The 19,338-nt window shown below is 42.6% G+C and overlaps 2 protein-coding genes and 1 long non-coding RNA gene across 5 annotated transcripts; all 3 read right to left on the bottom strand.

Moving 5' to 3' along the window:
• Positions 1-693: 693 nt before the first annotated feature.
• LOC115107538 (complement C1q-like protein 2) lies at positions 694-2,155 on the bottom strand. Its single transcript, XM_029630928.2, has 3 exons — positions 1,901-2,155; positions 1,371-1,508; positions 694-1,075 (listed from the first exon to the last, which is right to left on the bottom strand). Exons 1-3 carry the CDS (start codon positions 2,076-2,078, stop codon positions 783-785), a joined length of 609 nt encoding a protein of 202 aa, XP_029486788.2. The 5' UTR covers positions 2,079-2,155; the 3' UTR covers positions 694-782.
• A 440-nt stretch (positions 2,156-2,595) lies between these two features.
• On the bottom strand, positions 2,596-4,598 carry LOC115107536 (uncharacterized). Its single transcript, XR_010460842.1, has 3 exons — positions 4,160-4,598; positions 3,865-3,996; positions 2,596-3,655 (listed from the first exon to the last, which is right to left on the bottom strand). It is a non-coding gene; the product is annotated as an uncharacterized LOC115107536 (long non-coding RNA).
• A 2,813-nt stretch (positions 4,599-7,411) lies between these two features.
• Positions 7,412-19,279, bottom strand: LOC115107534 (coiled-coil domain-containing protein 9-like). Of its 3 annotated transcripts, none has more exons than XM_065008633.1 (6): positions 18,767-19,279; positions 18,402-18,559; positions 18,128-18,226; positions 17,662-17,820; positions 17,128-17,280; positions 7,412-8,203 (listed from the first exon to the last, which is right to left on the bottom strand). In XM_065008633.1, exons 1-6 carry the CDS (start codon positions 18,783-18,785, stop codon positions 7,916-7,918), a joined length of 876 nt encoding a protein of 291 aa, XP_064864705.1. In that variant the 5' UTR covers positions 18,786-19,279; the 3' UTR covers positions 7,412-7,915. The 3 variants fall into 3 exon arrangements, with proteins under 3 accessions (XP_064864705.1, XP_064864706.1, XP_064864707.1); XM_065008634.1 differs by having other exon boundaries at positions 17,128-17,277; positions 18,767-19,275; XM_065008635.1 differs by lacking the exon at positions 18,767-19,279 and adding an exon at positions 18,660-18,730.
• Positions 19,280-19,338: the final 59 nt, after the last annotated feature.

Here is a 19,338-nt window from a genome sequence, read left to right as displayed (position 1 = left end):
ACTCAAGTAGTATTTTACTGGGTTACTTTCACTTGAGTCATTTTCTATTAAGGTATCTTTACTTTTACTCAAGTATGACAACTAGGTACTTTGTCCACCACCGACACCAGCGTGTGGTACCGTTTCTCCAGCGCTGGTCCTCGTGGATTCAGAGCTAGTCCACCTGACTTCACTCACCTCCAGGATCTGTAGCTTGTATCTCCTCATTTTGTTTGAAACCCGTGCCAGCTTTCTGGACTCAAACATTGTTCAAATATTACAAAATCCAAAGTGCAAGTTTGTTTTTGGTGTTCAGTGCTCCCATTAGTCAGTCACTAGTTTCCCGTAGGCTTTCACTGATGGTGCTCATACAAGTCTGGGACACTGGGAGATTTTTGCATCCAATTGTAGAATTGTGATTTGTTTTTGCGGGTTGGGGTTGTTAGCCCCATGGCCAACAGTCCAACCTTTCTGTTTTCAGGAGATGTTGGAGATGATTTGTTAGTCCTCTCCCCTGACATTTTGTCTTCCTGGTGATGGATCACAGTCTCATACAACGTGAGGCCAGACAGGCTTTAGGTTGTGTACAAGCAGCCCCGGTGCGTCAAGTCCAACCAACTACTGCTATGTTGGTTTTACCAGTTCATACCAGCAGCGCAAAACATTTTGGGACTGTATCAACAGTGGACTAATGAAAAAAACACCAGAAGATAGTTTGAGTGGATTATTCCTTTAATGAAACGTTGAAATAACCATTTCCATTTCTTGCTAAGTCATGCCATGTAAATATCAGCCGTTTACTATTACTTAGTAGTGATAGGAAATAGAAGGTAACCACTGAACATGTTAATTCTGCTGTTGTCAAACATGCTACTGCCACTCCAGAGAACCACATTGACTTTGTCTCCTTCCACTAGGTCTAGTGTGACTCCATTGGCCCCGCCGTGGTAAACGCCGAATTTTGGGTTGGCAGTTTCATAGACGGCAACCATTTTCACATCGTTCTTAAGCAACGCTGCATTCGCCTTCCCTGAATTCCCAACATTGCAAGTGAATGTGAAGTAGTAGGCCCCTCTCACAGGTGCAGTAAAGACACCTGCATCAGGTGGGAAAGCAAGGTGGACAAAAACAACTTTGTGTGATTATGACACAACAGAATATGGACATAAAGACACCTCAGTAAAATACATAAAGGTCCAATCTGTATCGTTCATCATTGCCAGTGGCAACTCAAGGTACTACAAACACTTTCAGCCAAGAACCGAAAGATTAAACAAACTAAGTCCCATCCCCTCAGTTTACAGGTGCAGGACAGGTGCGCTTGACACAAAATGAAGTTACAGATTGCACCTTTAATATAATGCTGAAATACATATCAAGTGGGTAAATACCTGTATCTGGGTTATATGCTTCACCAATGTTTGTAATGACCTTTTTATACACCACGGTGGTGTTCTCGTCGAAAGGTCCTAAGTGATAATGTTCATCATTGACCATAAGTGAAGCGGAGAAGGCCACTTTTGGTTTGCCTGTAAAAATACATTATGTTCAGATTACTACACATCAAACGTTTGAAGCCAGACAGCCTGAACTTTTGCACTTCTTTCCAAAGATACTGTGAAATAATGACAGAGCATGATGAACACACACTTCCATCATGCATGAGTACACGCACGCACGCACGCACGCACGCACGCACGCACGCACGCACGCACGCACGCACGCACACACACACACACACACACACACACACACACACACACACACACACACACACACACACACACACACACACACACACACACACACACACACACACACACACACACACACACCCCCCTCCGTAAGAATACTGACACACATAAAGAAGCTAAGTCTAGGGACAATGATAAGTAATGGCCAACATTACCATTATACTCACTCTCCAGTTTCTCCACCCGGGCTGTCAGTTCCCTCAGCAGCCCGTCAACCTCACTCTCTGTCTGAGTCTCAACCACACAACAGCAAAGCAACACCACCACAGCCAAAGCAGACTCCATCGCAGGGCTTTCAACGAACCGGGTGGGAGAGGTTTGCTGAGATGTCTGACTGCTCCTCATATGTTGAGTTAGATATATATGGATTGGTTTATTTAAAATGTAACCAGGGTTTCAAAATTCAGGCAACTTTTCAAAATTCCCCAGCTATTGCAGAAATCCTGGCTGGAAGATTCCTGGAATCAGATGGGAATAAGCAGGAAATCCTGGACTCCTCCAACCGGGATTTCTGGACCACCTGGGAATTTTGCCGTAATTACCAGAATTTCGCAACCCTGGTATCAGCAAAGTTCACTCCACTCTGTGTGTCAACAAATGACATCAAACCGACCCTTCACTTTTTACGGTAATAAAACATCAAAGACATAAAAGCATATTTTGATTAAAGGAGCATTCCACAATATTCCCATAAAATGTATGTCTATGTTTTATCTATAGAAGTAAAGGATGAAAATAACTAAACATAATACCCGTATGGCCAACAGACTAAACCTTGAAATAGCAGATATTGATGATAACAATAACCTGTTTCTCTATCACCAATGTTTAAACAAATAAAACAACATTATAGAGACATGTCTAGGTTGGATCCTTATATTTCTTTTATTTTCCAGAAGAGAACAAAAAGGATTTTTATTAAATCAGGTTATGTTAACAAAACTGTTTTCTGTGACACTGCAGTATGTATGGTACATTCAGTTTCTGAGGCTCCTTGGTTACATAAGCGAAAGAAATTCAATTCAACTAAACATATTGTCACGCCTGCTCTTCCCCCCTGGCGCTCGAGGGCACCAGGCTCACCAGAACTTCTCACTCCTGCCATCATCATTACGCACACCTGCCTCCCCCCGTCACGCGCATCAGCAATTATTGGACTCACCTAGACTCAATCACTTCTGTCATTACCTTCCCTATATCTGTCTGGTTCCCAACTGTTCCCTGCTTCTGCATTGATTGTCATTTATCCTTGTTTACCTGTGTGCTGATACTGTTCCTGTCCTGTTACCTGTTTGTTCCTGATTAAATGTTGACTCCCCGTAACCTGCTTCTCATCTCTGGCGTCGGTCCTTACACATATGCTCTAGTACAGTGTGCTCAGGCTCACTGTAGTTAATGCTGGGTATCTTAGTGGGGGGGTTCCTATGCATCTGTGACATCTGATAAACCACTTTTACTGTATTGGTGATTAAGAATCTTTATAAATCATACATTTGTAAAACCTTCAGAATCCTGTTTGCATAAACGTTGGAGAAATGCACCTGCAGTATTTCCTGAAGGAAGACGAGCATCAGTGTTTGATTATAGTACATACATTCCTACAAAACTTTAGAATCATTCAACATACAAAAAGCAAATGGTACGCTCTCCTCACATTGGAAAGAGCAGGACACCAGTGAATGTGCTCCTGTATCCATTATCATAGATGCTGTTGTCACTCCAGAGGATAATGTTAACATGATCACCTTCATCTAACTGCAGTATTACACTATTTGACCCCATGCTGTCAACATGACCATTTTCAATCACTGCAGCCATATTTTGGCCATTCTTCAACAGGGCCGCATTCACTTTTCCTGTAGTCCCAGAATTGCAAGTGAACGTGAAGTAGTAGACCCCTCTCACCGGTGCAGCAAAGACACCTGCAGTGCAGAGAGAGGAGATGCATGCAATAGATGCATTCATTTCAACATCATACTCATGATAAACATGAATTCCTTTTGGTTCAATTTATATAGAATAGTTGACTTGCATGTTTGATGTCCGAAGGTATATCAAAGCCCTCTGAGCTCATATTACAACTCAAAATAAATTAAATTAGAAACAGTAATTATGCTGTAAAATAAACTACCTGTTCCAGAGTTGTAAGCTTGGCCAATGTTTGTGATAACATTTGTGAATATCAGGGTGGTGTCAATATTAAAGGGCCCTCTGTGTTGAGATGATGGGAAGAGTGATAATGAGAACGCCACCTTAGTTCTCTCTGTGAGGAAACAAGTGTAAATTATTTCAAGAACACACACACACACACACACACCAAAACTGATTGAAATTAACTTTGGCTTTAGAAGTACAGGCCATTGAGGCAATTCACAATATTACAAAATGTAGCAAGAACACCACATCATGCTCAGTTACTCACTCACCATTACCTGCCTTCTCCAGATTTTCCACTTTGGCACTAAGTTCTCTCAGCACAGTGTAGATGTCTGATCGGGAGCCGGTGGTGCCTGCCACTTCACCAAGATTCTCCATCGGCTCTTTCATCAAGTTGTTTCCTACTTTGTCGTCAAAGCGTTGAGAGATTTCGTTTGTGACGTTTCCCTCACTACTGCTCTCAACTTGCGCACCAGACAGACTACAGCAGCTCAGCAACAGCAGCAGAACACAGACAGCCTCCATCTCTTAATAAAGCAACAAATGAAGGTGTTTGTAACTCGTCATTTCTGTTGGCTATTTATACACATGACTGGTAAAACAATAACATCGGGTTCCATGGGAAAGGAGTATACTAAAATAATAATTCTTCAGAACCATAAACTAAACATTAACTAGATGTTTCTCATCAACTTGGCATCTGATTTAACCCTATGCAGATATTTGTAAGGATACAATTGAGTGTTTTTGGCCTGTGTCCCCACCCCCTGAGCAGCCATTGGTCTCCTCAATGGTCATTAGAAATATGTAACCATATTAGCAGGAAGTTAACCACAGAAAGAAAAGTGTTTGTCCCGTCTCAAGTAATAAGTCATGGTTTTATCTGACCGATTGTAGATTAGATAGGCGACTATGAACCAGATAAGATGTAAAACATTCTCAGATAATAAAAATTGGTTCCTCATCCTCGCATGACTCTTCCAAGGTTTAGGAATGTTTACTCAAGGACTGACCAGTCAAAGACACTAAATGAAAATTGCCATGGCGCCCAGTCTCTTTCAACTCCTAGTATCTCCTTGGAGTGGACCCCAAGTGATGCAACTACCACTTCTTACTACATTTACTTAGCCAGGACGGTCCACTCAGTAACACTTGCCCCTGTTCACCCATTTAACCCTAATCCATTAGCGATACCATGTTTATAGACATGCTGTTAGCGTAGATTCTAACAGCAAACAGTACACAACTAGGAGAGAAGCAACCAGAACAACCTCATGAGTCCCTAAGAGCATCGTGTCCCACTAGCAATGGTTTCGTCTGCACAGCAAGTGAAAAGATGCCAATACATACATGGATTCAGAGTAGGTCGACTGAGGCAAAGAGGATCAGGACACCTAGGTCTTTGCAATCACTTTGGAATCATTGGGTGGGTTTTACGTAAGCCTGATAATATTGAGAGTGGACAGTGTTAGCAGCAGAGGCGTTTGTCCCCTTCAGGGCCCTAATCTCTGCAGGTGTCGAAGTGAAAACGAAATCCCAAAATACACAAAGCCCCACACAAGCACACAGCTAGAGGACATCCACCACCACCAGCCAAGGTCTCAAGGGCTGTCCCTGCATGCCACTAGGGAACACTGAACCACTCAAAAAGGATGACATGTGGCTATAGGATCCATGCTTTCAATCAGTGTACTACATACCATGTGAGACCGGGACAACACAGAGCCCGGTTCAGTGATTGATGCCAATTTCTACAGACGTGAACAATTTACACTCACACTTGTGTCATGAAGACTAACCCAGAGACACCAAGTAGAGTTGTTTAATGTATATTTGTTAAGATGTTTGGGCCTATTCTTAGCCTGGGGGTAAACAATTCAATGAAGCCCCAAGGTCAACATTGGCCAAAACAATTCAGAGGCAGGCTTATTCTATTTCCAACAGACAAAGTCTCTTCATGTTAAGTGACTTCACACCTCATGAAGTATAACATGAAGTTATTAAAAGCCAGACAATGACCTGTCATAAGACAAATGGAATTGTGATTTAAAGCGACATTTGACCTTGATATAAAACATACCAACACTTTAGTCAGTCATGTTGTAGTCTCCTTTTTCAAACAGATTTTTGGTTGAAGATTTAACACAAGGTTTTGTCATCTTTACTACTCCCAAATATGGAGAGGCATTCCAATCCCATAGTAAAAATACTCCCCCTCTAAACCCTCCACACTGCATTGTCTGAGAACAAACTCTTCTGGGAATTCATTTGCTTCCTCCCACATTATCTGTTGGTTTAATAACTACATGCATGCTGTGACTTGGGAAAGTTGTGAATAGCCTAGGCTACACAACTGTATTCTGCACGTAGGTACTAGTCCGAATTGAGTGTACTTATTAGGTTGCAATATACTGGATTTCCATATCTGGAATTTCTTGGTGCAGAGCTGGCAGAGACAGTTGGCCAAGAGGACAAACTGACAACGCAAAAAAATAATAATCCCCCACTCGCTACGAGGGTCAATGTAGTTTGGTGTTCAAAATAATAATCCCCCACTCGCTACGAGGGTCAATGTAGTTTGGTGTTCAAAATAATAATCCCCCACTCGCTACGAGGGTCAATGTAGTTTGGTGTTCAAAATAATAATCCCCCACTCGCTACGAGGGTCAATGTAGTTTGGTGTTCAAAATAATAATCCCCACTCGCTACGAGGGTCAATGTAGTTTGGTGTTCAAAATAATAATCCCCCACTCGCTACGAGGGTCAATGTAGTTTGGTGTTCAAAATAATAATCCCCCACTCGCTACGAGGGTCAATGTAGTTTGGTGTTCAAAATAATAATCCCCCACTCGCTACGAGGGTCAATGTAGTTTGGTGTTCAAAATAATAATCCCCCACTCGCTACGAGGGTCAATGTAGTTTGGTGTTCAAAATAATAATCCCCCACTCGCTACGAGGGTCAATGTAGTTTGGTGTTCAAAATAATAATCCCCCACTCGCTACGAGGGTCAATGTAGTTTGGTGTTCAAAATAATTTTAATTGAGAAACATTAACCAGAGATGGCATATAAAAAAAAATATCAACTTGTCAATACAGTACCTGACAATTGTCTACAGTACCTATCCACCCAGATCCATTAATGGTATAGTTCTCCCAAATCACTTGGTTTCCTTACCCTGTAAGCAGTCTATGGACAAGGTAAAACAGTAATCCATGCTTTGGAGGTTTCCCTGGGGATGTGTGAAAAATGCTAATATAGATACCATGACTTGGGATTTGTGTCAAACGTATCTAGTGGCGCAGGCCCCGTTGATCTGGTCAAGCGACATCGGAACAGCCACTCTCTCTGTCGTAATGAGGACCACTAAATTGCTTCCACTATACCAATGAAATTTTACTTTAAGAGGTTTCAATCAAAACTGGGTCAATGGCATATATTGTACCTAACATGACAGTCAGTAAACTTCAGTAGTTGTTTTCCAGGTGAGTATTCTTTTTGTAAACCATTTAAGAACCAAAATGGAAGCAAACAGAACAAAAAAACATTTATATTGGAACACATTCAGGAAGACTCCTCCCTGTATCAAATTGCACATCAGCTACGCAGACAAAAATAACATTTAGAACAGGGGAATTCAGGGAACAGTTCATTACACATAAACATAACCATATCAGTGTACAAACGAAGTTACGGTTTGGATATAAAACCCAGAGTAAAGACAACTTTTAATCAAGGACCATGGTGGTACATCTCTCCTCTGGGCATCATGCTAGAATAAGAATTTAGAGAAGTCAAGTACATTGAGTGTTAACTTCATTCTCCCTCTACTTTCTCCATCAGAGAAAGTGTGAAAGTGTGAGGAAAGAGAAGAACAAAGCTTGTGGTTGCTCATTTATAAAGTACAGAAAAATGTAACATTCACAGTGAAAATATCAAGAAAAAAAGTGCAATACACCAGTAAACATGCACAAATACAAACAGTGGTTGACTGAACAAGAAAATGAGAATTGTGTCATTGTCCAGCTAACGGGCCTTCTTACGCTGCTCCCTGCTGCTCTGGAGGTGTACTGCCAGGTCGTCCTGGTCGAGCAGTTCCATCTGCTCCCTGCTGCTCTGGAGGTGTACTGCCAGGTCGTCCTGGTCGAGCAGTTCCATCTGCTCCCTGCTGCTCTGGAGGTGTACTGCCAGATTGTCCTGGTGTTGGTCGAGCAGTTCCACAATCGAGCGGTTGCGTCTCTTCCAGCGTAGGTACTCTCGCCTCTCTACGTCCGATGTGCTGCCACTGTGGTCAGTACAGTAGTCTCCTGCATCCTGGGAGATAAAGATAGATTACTTAGAAATAGGAGCCAATTGAAGAATTCTGATGTTACGCTGCTATTTTGCTTCCAATGGTCGTGGCCCTTGTTAAGGTCAATGGCATCAAGTACTTTACCAAGTACCAGTTTAGCCAAAACCCTGGTTGCCTCTGCCAGGAAGCTGATACTTGGCCACAAATGGCTCTACCAGCAAAACAACACCAAAATATACAAAGAAATGGGTAAAAGATGGACAAAACAACATTTTGCAATGGCTGTCTAAGTCTGCGGACTTGAATTATTAAAAACCTGTGGTTTGAATTGAGGAATTCCATAAGCGCAGACAAAGGATAAAGGACCTAGAAAGGGTCTGTGTGGAGGAATGAGCTAAGACACCCCCCCCCCCAACGTGTTTGTTTTGTAATCTCAAAACATTTTAGAAAAAGGCTGTCATTATTCTCACAAGGGGATGGTGCCAGAGTATTGAAAACAGGGGTGCTAATCATTTTGACCCCCCCCCCCCATCTTATTATTTGTTCAACAAAATCTGAGCAATTGTATTGGTCTAAAGTATACAATACATCTCAGCATTTGCATTATACAGTTTTTTTTATTTTAAGCTCTTCTTTGTCAAGAGTGCCAACAATTATGGACCTGACTATATATCAGTCAACAACAGCTAACTAGGTTTCCTCTTGACATTCAACTTTTAGCTACAAAACCACAAGATTTAAAATTGAAGGCAATGGAAAGACTAGTGAAGAATCTACTTTGACTTGCTTTCTTGTTGGCTAGCGAGCTAGCTAAGTTAGCTAGCATGCTAATATTAGCTATCGTGGCTAACTGCTTCTAAAAACAGCCAGCAGACAAACTGTTACAAACAACAATTTGAAAAAGTTGTGACTGGCAAGATAGCAAAAAGGACAAAGCCTATACAACTAAAACACCAGCTGTGGATTGATTGGCATGCTAGATCACATGTGTGCATTGTGCACTACTGAGCCCATGTCTCCCCTAGGCTCCTTATCTCCACCTGAGAATTTAAGTGGGGGGGAAAAATTAAAGTAAATGAAAGCTTCTGGACAAATCACCTACGGGCCTGTGGAAGCCAAGAGGATGATGTCATGTTCCAAGCAAATTTAAAGCATTAAAAAAATATTTTTAAAAAATGGGTGCAATAGTGTTTAAAAAAATATAATTTCTAAAAACCTGTTCACTGTCATTATGGGGTGTGTGTGTAGATTGCTGAGGATTTTTTATTTACCTTGTTTTAAAATGAATTAAGCTGTAACGTAACAATGTGGAAATAGAGGTCTGAATACTCTCCGAATGCACTGTATGCTTTGGCCACAACTATAAGTAAAAGGACAAGTCAACAACTGTTTGGGTAAGGGCAAAAAATTATTTCACTGGACAGTTTAACTACTGGCGTGTTTGAGCTGAGGTGGGACACATACAGTGGTGAGGCACTGGTTGATTTCTGTGAAGGCACCAGAGCAGGTAAGCAGGGATAGGGTCTAGTGAGCAAGTGGTGAGCCTCATTGTCCTAACCAGCTTGTTACATCAGCTGCAGTAACTGTGGAGGAGATCCTTGACTCAGTGATCAGAGGAACTGGGTAGATCCCCTACAGGGGCTGATGAGGACAGGATGTTATTGTTTCCAATATTAAAATTTGGAAGAAGCACAGCTTTTGATGGTACCGTTCTGAGAAAGCTGAGGTAGGTTGGAGAAGCTTGCTCACAGTAGAGAACAGCGCCTGGTAGTTTGTATTTACTATGGATCCAAGTCAGCAGCAATTCTTCCTGGGGTCCAGCAAAATTAAGGCAGTAATACATGTTAAATAAACATTACAATACATTCACAGATATCACAACATATTAAGTGTGCCCTCAGGCCTCTACTACCACATATCATTAACACAAAATCCATGTCTACATTTGTGTATGGTGCGTTTGAATGCATGAGTGTTGCTTCACAGTCCCACTGTTCCATAAGGTATACTTTTGTACATTTACATTTTACTGTTGGCATGAGTTACTTGATGTGGAATAGAGTTCCATGTCTTCATGGCTCTATGTAGTACTGTGCACCTCCCATAGTATGTTCTGGACTTGGGCACTGAAGAGACCTCTTGTGGCATGTCGTGGGGTATGCATGCATGGGTGTCCGAGCTGTGTACCAGTAGTTCCAAAAGCGTCAGCTCGGTGCATTCAACAAGTCAATACCGCTCACAAATACAAGACGTGAAGTCAATCCCTCCTCCACTTTGAGCCAGAAGAGATTGACATGCATATTATTAATGTTAGCTCTGTGTACACCACTGCCGTTGCTGATCAGTTGAACACCCGTTTGTAGTTTTGCTGATGTTGCTCAAACATCTGCACATGTACACAGTATATGAAAACTGTACAAGACATTATGAACACCGTAATATTTAGTTGCACCCCCTTTTGCCCAGCCTCGAGGCATGGAGTGTACAATGTGTCAAAAGCATTCCACAGGGATGCTGGTCCATGTTGACTCCAATGCTTCCCACAGTTGTGTTAAGTTGGCTGGATGTCCATTCTTGAGACACAAAGGAAACTGTTGAGCGTGAAAACGCCTTGAGGCATGGACTGTGTAGGTGTGCCGTGCCTTTTGAACAGGGTCTGTTAGTAGGTGGCAGGAGCACCGGTTTATGTCAAGGACTGCAAAGCTGCTGGATTTTTCCACACTCAGTTTCCCGTGTGTATCAAGGATGGTCCACCACCCAAAAGGACATCCAGCCAAATTGAGAACTGTGGGAAGCATTTATTTTCCCTTTATTTAACCAGGTAGGCCGACTCCGACAGTCCAAGCAAAATTCTTGCTTGAAAAATTGCTCTTTTGCCAAGAAGTACAATGAATTCATTAAAAATCCTACAATGTGATTTTCTGGATTTTCCCTCATGTTGTCTGTCATAGTTGAAGTGTACCGATGAAAATTACAGGCCTCATCTTTTTAAGTGGGAGAACTTGCACAATTGGTAGCCGACTAAATACTTTTTTGCCCCACTGTATACACACACACACACACACAATCCCCCCCCTTTCCAATTTGTAACCTGAATCTACCTTCAAAATGCATTTGACGTTAACTTTTGTGCTGATAGGCAGAATACAGCGTCGGCCCTGAGGCACAATGCGCCACAGACAAATAAAACTAAAATGCTAAAAGTATTAAAAGGAAATGACAGACCAATATAAACTAGGCAAGTCAGTTAAGAACAACTGACGGCCTAGGAACACTGGGTTAACTGCCTTGTTCAGGGGCAGAACGACAGATTTGTACCTTGTCAGCTCGCGGGTTTGAACTTGCAACCTTCCGGTTACTAGTCCAACTCTCTAACCACTAGGCTACCCTGCCGCCCCAGGACACTGCCGGAGTCAGAGCTGGAGAATATCCAGAAAGCCTCGAGTATCCTCAACCTGCACAGTATTCCTACAGTCACAGGTCACTTACCCTAACCGACATAAAAAATAAAAGACACTAGGCAACATTTAGCATTGATTTAGAATGTAAATTTATTTATTATAGATAACCATTAGCTGTTTATTAAAACCTTGTCCGAGTTCTCACATACGTCTCCGCTCTTCTCTCTGCAGAGTTATGCACTGAGGAAAAAGAGCTTGCACATTGCAGTCTCTCAAAATGAAAAGGAAGGTTCTTAGTGATATGGCTGACTATGATGAATTAATAAAATTATTTGTACTCTAATACAATGTTTGCATTTGCTAAAAATCTTTTGAAATGGATCCTCGTCCATAAAAATGCACACAGCCAGATAGTTATGGCCTAAAAATTGGCCTTCAGGCCAATTAATCTCCTGCGGGCCTTAACTAAATGATATTAGTACATGTAAAATGCTATTATTTTATTAACCTCGACTTGGACTTTACTTCAATGAGTCGGAGGCAAAATAATTATTCCCGGACCAGGCCCAAAGTCCTGACACTCAGCGTTGACTGCGCTATCGAGGCGTCGTGTGGGCTGGTACCCTGTGTATTGATAACTTGTTCCTTGTACTGTTTGTGTGTTCCTTGTGTTATTTTTCTATTATTTCTCTACATTGTTGGAAGGGTCTGTCAGTAAGCATTTCACTATTAGTCTACACCGGTTTACCAAGCATGTGAAAAATTATATTTGAGGGGTTAGTAATTTGGTAACAAGGACAAATATATCCTCTGATACCAACCATAAAATCCCACACAGCCTGGGTTGTGTTCATTGGACATCAAATGGAAGAAAACTGACTGAAAACGGGAGGGACTACCAGGGCTTGCCCAATAAGGAATGCTTATTTTTGTTTTATGTTGTAAAGCATTTAAAAAAATGTTATCTTTTGCGAGCCTTAAATGAACACAACCCTAGTCACAGACGATTAACTGGGACTGTAAGCACTGGTCTAGGATAGGACAGGGGTATTTAAACCTCTCCTTGGGTATCCCGAGCCGTTCAACGTATTTTAACTATGCCACAGCCAGCACACATGATTCAACTTGACAACTACTGTAATCAAGCCCTTGAATAGGACAATCAAGTGACCTAGTTAAGGGCGACAAAAAAAGTAGTGAAACGTCTCAGGGTCCCAGACGACAGGTTTAAAAACCACTGGTCTAGGGCTCAGTACCTGGGAGATAAGAGTCGGAGGCTGGGAAAGAGTAGATATCTCCCCCTCTTATCCCTAAGGAAAGAGGGGTGGAGGGGATGTGACACAGGCAGGGAACACAGCTGGTTAGTCTTCAGTAGGGCGTTCAGATAAAAACATAATGTAGAGCAGACAAGCCTTTGACATGTGGCCAGAGGAGTCGGTTTGGCTCTAGCTACAACATTCAGTTCTTTTCCCCCTGGGTGAACGCTGCAGCCCTGATGTTCGGATAGCAAATCCCTTTCACTTCCCTCTTTTGTAACAGCTAAAAAGTTGTCATATTTTAGTTTAAGGAGGACTTCACAGGGAGAAAAGAAAGCCATTGAGAGGGCTAGGGAGAAATATGGAATGTATCGAGATAAAATCATGGAGGGAGAGATGAGAAATGCTGAGAGGTTGTTGCATGATGTGCTGCCCATCTCCTGAGATTTGGGTGGGGGATGGGTATTTTCCATTAGTGCTGGGGGACAGCGTGAGGGACACTTGAGGCTGGGCGATATGGCCAGAAAATCATATCACAACATTTGATGGTATGGCGGTATTTCATGTTTGTGAAGTTCTTAAGTATGTTTTATGTGTAGGGCATGGACCAATTAAGTGGCTTTACTGGGTTCCCCACTCGGTTTAATACTCAACCAGACGAGAACAAAACTGCCAGTGAATTAGTCCAATTTGTTGGACTTAATTTATTTACCAAATAATTATACTAGTATGTGAATCCATACCAGTATATACGATATTGCCCAGCCCTAGGGACACTCAGCGGATTACCACTCTCACTCCCAGGCCTCACCAGGCTCCCAGGGAAACTAGTGCTTTCAATTTCCCTCTTTCTCCTGCTGTGTGCGGTGTCCGTAGAGGCAGACAACACCCCTGTTGCAGAACCTGTAGAATAAAAAGGCAGACTTGGTGCTGTGCGCTTCCATTTGTGTGTGTCACACCTTCGATTGATCGTCACGACAGGGGTAGTGTCATTCGTTCCCAAGAAACACCAGAGAAGGTGTTTGTGCACATGCGAGCATCCGTTATTCACAATCCCCGGAGACTAGGGTGGCCCTGTCATACCCCATAATTCATCTCCATTTGCAGGCTGGGTGTGGGGGCAGAATGATGAAGCAGGAATACAGACAAAACAGAATTCAAAGATGTATTTAACTTCGTGGGGAATCAAATGTACTTGCCCAAGTTTATCATAAGACATGAACAGAGATTGCTATCCCCCCGTCAAAAACTAAATTGTTGGTGGTACAAAACTGTTTTATTAAGACAGCAAGTTCGAGGTAGTTTCACGAGCCAATGTTAACTAGCACAATGACTGGAAGACTAGGCAGCAGGTACCTAGCGGTTAGGAGCGTTGGGCCAGCAACCGAAAGGTCGCTGGTTTTTAATCCCGAGCCGACAAGGTGGAAAAATCTGCCGTTCTGCCCTTGAGAAAGGCAGTATAGCCCCAATAACAACTGCTTCCCAGGAGCCGATGACGTGGATGTTGATTAAGGCAGCCTCCCGCACCTCTTCGGTTCAGAGAGGTTGGGTTAAATGCAGAAGACACATTTCAGTTGAATGCAATTAGTTGCGCAATTGACTAGGTATCCCCTTCCCCTATGGGTAGCTACAGCATGTGGTGTGCAGTGTGGGAATTTGCTTGATGTCAGTATGCAAAGCAACGCACCAATGAGAAAGCTCAGCACCTACCAAATGAAAACAGATGGCCTTCGCTACAGGATGATTTGCTGTCCATCAGAGCCTGGCCGCTCCCTCCAATCGACCTGTGATCATAGGCCTCAAGCCTAACATGAGACATCTTCCATTGATATCCATGCATGATTTAGCCTACACGTGGGTTTGGAATTACACACACATATCTCAAGTTAGGATTCGGCCCTCACAAAGATTTGCCCAAACATCAAAAGTTGGTAGACGGCACCAGCAACGTACAGTACAGGGCTGTATAACCGAGAGGTTTGTTCAGAACGACCCAACACATACAGTAGTAGACTTAGCCTATGGATTCAACAGTATGCAATACATTAAACATTTATTTATTTAACCTTTATTTAACTAGGCAAGTCAGTTAAGAACAAATTCTTATTTTCAATGACGGCCTAGGAACAGTGGGTTAACTGCCTGTTCAGGGGCAGAACGTAGAATCATTGTAAGATTTCCATCAACACCACTCTGAACTTGGCATGATATAGGCCCATTATAGTAACAGGGTATGCACTATAAAATTAAAGTGAACACTGCTAGGCCTAGTGTGACATGTATGGTCTACGCACATTTATACAAGTGTATATCAGTTGGCAGATTATGGCCAGCAGTGAATTCTGCATCATGTCTTGACCGGTGGGTGTAATCAGGCCTAATTGTAATCTCTCCGGAAACTGAGAGAGAGACTTCAGTCTCAGTGGGGGAGAAATGTGACGTAGCAGCTTTCTGATGGTTTTTTGTGTGGAGAGGGCTCCACAGCTGCCCAACAGAATGCAAGAGGCACTAGTTGTTGGTCCAATTGGTGACATTTAATAGCTTCCGATCATGCACTTTAACAAGTGAAAAGTAGAATTCAATAAATAAAATAAAACTTCACTAAAAAGCTGCTACATGGGTAAATTAACATGACTAATACATGGGTCAATACATGCAGTAGAATAGCCCTGGCCTAATTCAAACAAACAAGTAGTGGAGAAACATGCTCAGTGTACAACAGCACACTCAAGTGGACAAGATCGGAACCACAGCCCAGGAACAACAACACAGTGTACCAATGTCAAAAAGGTAGACAGGACAACCTTAATTCATCACCACCCGGATGATTCATTCATCCTTCCTATATTGCATCATATTGAAAGTGAACAGAGTAGTACACCATCAAACACCTAGGCCTACTGTGTAAATCAAGGACGGCCCTTCGACAACAGATTATGGCGGTGACATGCCTTCACAGGGATGTAGTCAACTAGTCCAACAACAATCCCCTTGGCCTCTTATTTAATTTCCCCATGGGGAATAAATAGAAACTCCGCTGCAGTTGAATAATTAGAGGTCAGATTGGCATCCACCCCTGCGCTTCCATTCCAGCCCGATTCCACTGCCACAGCCAGTTACTCAAGTGTCTAAAAGTGGGACATTTATGTTCTGTGTGGCCTGGTCTGGGCCGTGCTCAAAAAGGACAGAAAACGCTCAAAAAAAAAAAAAAAAAACAGTAAAACGGGGACGTACTGTGATCTTGTCCAATAGTTTCCCCATTGCAAAACAATTTGCCACACTGTGCCCTAATAAACACCATCCTGATGTGTGGTAGAATGTTTTTCTGCCACGGCATCATCCAGGTGGGTACATCACATTAGCGGTGGATGAGGAGAGTATTCCCCATACAATCTTAAGTGCCAAGAGCACCACCAGCTGCCTATAAAACCAATATTCAAGTTCAAATTCTCAACAGGACTACACACTGGATACAACAGATGTACAGTAGGTTCCACAGTAGTATATACACAACTGCTGGCCCTATGATATAGCTGTAGGCCCTATAGTAGCTTCCCATATAGTAGACTACATGGCAGAGCACCTAGCTCCTACCAGTTAGCATGAGATAGCGTGCCATGCAGTTTGGCCTAGTGGATGACATGCTGCTTTCATTGCACTTGGCAGCCTACAGGGCACTGTGCTCTGCCTGTGAGTGGTTTCTCAGCATTCCATGGGGATCAAAGACAGCTGTTATAGAAACATGGTCGAGAGTCTGAAATATCAGTTAATGGGGGTAAACCTTTTCTTGCGTAACATTTCCCACGGGGGAAAGGAAGCTAGGTCTATTGGATTGGGACACGACCCATGTAGCTCAATGGCACGCGGGTTCAAGAGGGATATGACGTTAATATATATATTTTGTATTGTCATATCTACCAGATAGGTGCTGTGAAAATCACTTCAGTTTGAGCTTTGCACTGAAAGCTGACGAACATGTTCATGTTTCAGCAGACAGGGTCGCATGAAAAGGTTTAACGTCGCATTCATCTACATTTCCAGAGACACATTAGAAGAACCGCTAAGCTTAACCAACACTCAATATGACAAACATTGATGTTAACCTCACATAAGTCAGCCTCTTTTTCAAGGGTAATTTCCTACTCATGAGTGGAGATGGACCTTCCTTATTGCCTGTATGTTTCTTGAGCAACACCAAAAATCACGCTTTTAACGCTTAAACCCTTGTCAATGACAGCAGAGTCCATGTCATAGTGGACAGTTCTGACCCGTGTTGGTAAAAGCACTTACCTCACCGTTGTCTATAGTGCAGATTATCAGTTGCCTTTCCTCCAAAATGTTTTTCTCCTCCCCACATCTCTTTTCCAGGCGGTCCTCCAACCTCCGTGATTTGGGCTGCCTTCTGCCTCCATTAGACCGCCTTGCCACCAAACGGGTGTCCTTCTCCATATGACACATAGGAGAGGGGATATTAGATGGTGCATTGAATTAATAAATAAAAAGCATTATTAATTTTTCAGAGGGGAAAACTGTAGGTCACCTGCAATGTCACCCCATCAATAGAGATAATGGGAACAGCAATGTTGATACTGTAACTACAAGTTATCCTGTATTATTTATCAGCAGGGGTGGGTCGGGGTGCGATCAACTGGATGAATCCAGGTCAACTTTAGGAATCTTTCAGTCCATTTGATGCATTTCAATTAACCAATTAATTTAATGACTCAGGATACTGCTTTCTTATGTTTCCTTGCAGTCAATTAGCAAGTGAGAAGTGCAATGTCTCCCCCAAGCGGGCTGCACAGGAAACACCTGGGTTGGCACCTGGGTTGGCATCTGGTTCATTACGGTGATGGTGAGGCTCTCCCACTGGTCCGACACATCAGTGGTATGAGCTGAATAACTGGTTTTGACCAGTTTGGTGCTTTTGGGAAGCAGGGCTGCCCCCCTACGCTCAGCCCTTCTCCTGTCCTCCTCAACTTCCTATGAAGAATGAGACATGTCATGTGACTTAGGTGAGGTGACTATAGCTGAGGCCTAAATGCAGACAAAGACATGAGGAAAATGTAAAGGTAACCAATTCAGTGACCATTTGCATTCTGCTTTTTAGGTAACAAAGCCTCTACTGAAAATACACCATCGAACATTCAGATAAATGTTTCCGAATATGATGAAAGGCTTCAGTTTCAAATTCCTTACCTAAACCTTTTCAAAATAGTAGCATATAGTGTTTACCTTTGTATGATATCAGTTTCAGTCAGGACGCTGCACTAGCTACTGATAGACTTACTTTGAACCTTTTCAACAAAGCCTCATTTCGCCTCCTCATCTCCTCAACCCTCCTTTCCAGCTCCATGGCTGGGCCTACAACCTCTGGCTCTGTAGAACACTAGCAAGGGGAAAGCAATGGGTTTATTAACAAGTATAGCATCTTAGAAAAATGTAGGTAAGGCAAAGCACTTTGAATGAGAGATCCACCACCATCGGCCTCCTGTGCCATTCTCCTGAGCAGGGAACTAGGCGAGTTTGCTAGAACACCGGCAATAACTAAATCAAAGCTTTGCCTTCACAATGTCTTCTTCTGAAGATTCCTCAGACGATTCTGAAGAATCTAGTTCCAGTATGGCGATGCATTCAGGGTCGTGCATGACCACATTATCGTTGTCATGGGGACTCTGGCATTGGCATAGACTTTTCCCAGTCTGACCCGACCTGCGCCTGTCTGCAAAACATAGTGAAACGGTTGGATAATTGTGTGACTACAGTATTTCGTTTGAAACTGAAATATTGAGTAAATAAGTGTGCACAGCTAAATAGCTTACTAAAGTCAGTTTAGCAAACGCATATAACTAGGGTGTGAGAAACTGAAGGAGTAAATTCACTATCTAGCCAAAACTGTTTGTAGAAACTACATTTACTTGTAACTTACCTTCAATACTTTGGGCCATGGCGAATTTGTAAACAAAAACACTTTGGCTCGCACACTTTCTCCGCCTTTTTGCTAGCTGCTAACCACGGATAGCAATATTTTGGGAGTTGAGTTTGCGTCAGAGCACGAGGTACAAACAAGCAACTACCAGTAATCAATTATCTAACCAACATGGCCAGCTGGCCAACATAGGCTGCAATTCTGATCTTTTTTCCCCTATTTTAGCCATTCAGATCAGTTCTCAATTTTTTTTTGATGCGATTGGCTTAGATGGGATACAGTTTATGTCAAAGGCCGCATTTACACAGCCAGCCTAATTCTGATCTTTTGCCCAATTATTGGCATTAGAGCTGATCTAATTGATCAAAAGACCAATTAGTGGTAAAATAAAGAAGATCCAAATTCATCTGTCTGTGTTAACGCAGCCAAAGGGACGTCCAAAGTTGCATGTTGGGGGAGAATTTGAGCATTTTTGCTAACCTTTCCTAACCGTAACCTAATTATCCTAACCCGCTGCGTAAATTCTCCAACATGCTACGAAAAGTCACTTTGGACCGTAGTTGTTTACCACC

This window comes from Oncorhynchus nerka, linkage group LG24 (genome assembly GCF_034236695.1).
Source record: "Oncorhynchus nerka isolate Pitt River linkage group LG24, Oner_Uvic_2.0, whole genome shotgun sequence".
In the NCBI taxonomy this organism is placed as follows: domain Eukaryota; kingdom Metazoa; phylum Chordata; class Actinopteri; order Salmoniformes; family Salmonidae; genus Oncorhynchus; species Oncorhynchus nerka.
The sequence above is the reverse complement of the archived record's forward strand: the minus strand, read 5'-3'. Positions and strand labels throughout refer to the sequence as shown.

Bases quoted from the DNA above. Each gene is read 5' to 3' on its own strand.
- LOC115107538 (XM_029630928.2), bottom strand. From the start codon at position 2,078: ATGAGGAGCAGTCAGACATCTCAGCAAACCTCTCCCACCCGGTTCGTT. The intron at 1,509-1,900 runs GTGAGTATAATG...GTATTTTTACAG, and splicing joins CCGGGTGGAGAAACTGGAGA to GCAAACCAAAAGTGGCCTTC. The intron at 1,076-1,370 runs GTATTTACCCAC...CACCTGATGCAG, and splicing joins AGCATATAACCCAGATACAG to GTGTCTTTACTGCACCTGTG.
- LOC115107534 (XM_065008633.1), bottom strand. The intron at 18,227-18,401 runs GCAAAGCTTTGA...TCCCCTTGCTAG, and splicing joins CAGAAGAAGACATTGTGAAG to TGTTCTACAGAGCCAGAGGT. The intron at 17,821-18,127 runs GTAAGTCTATCA...CATTCTTCATAG, and splicing joins CTTTGTTGAAAAGGTTCAAA to GAAGTTGAGGAGGACAGGAG.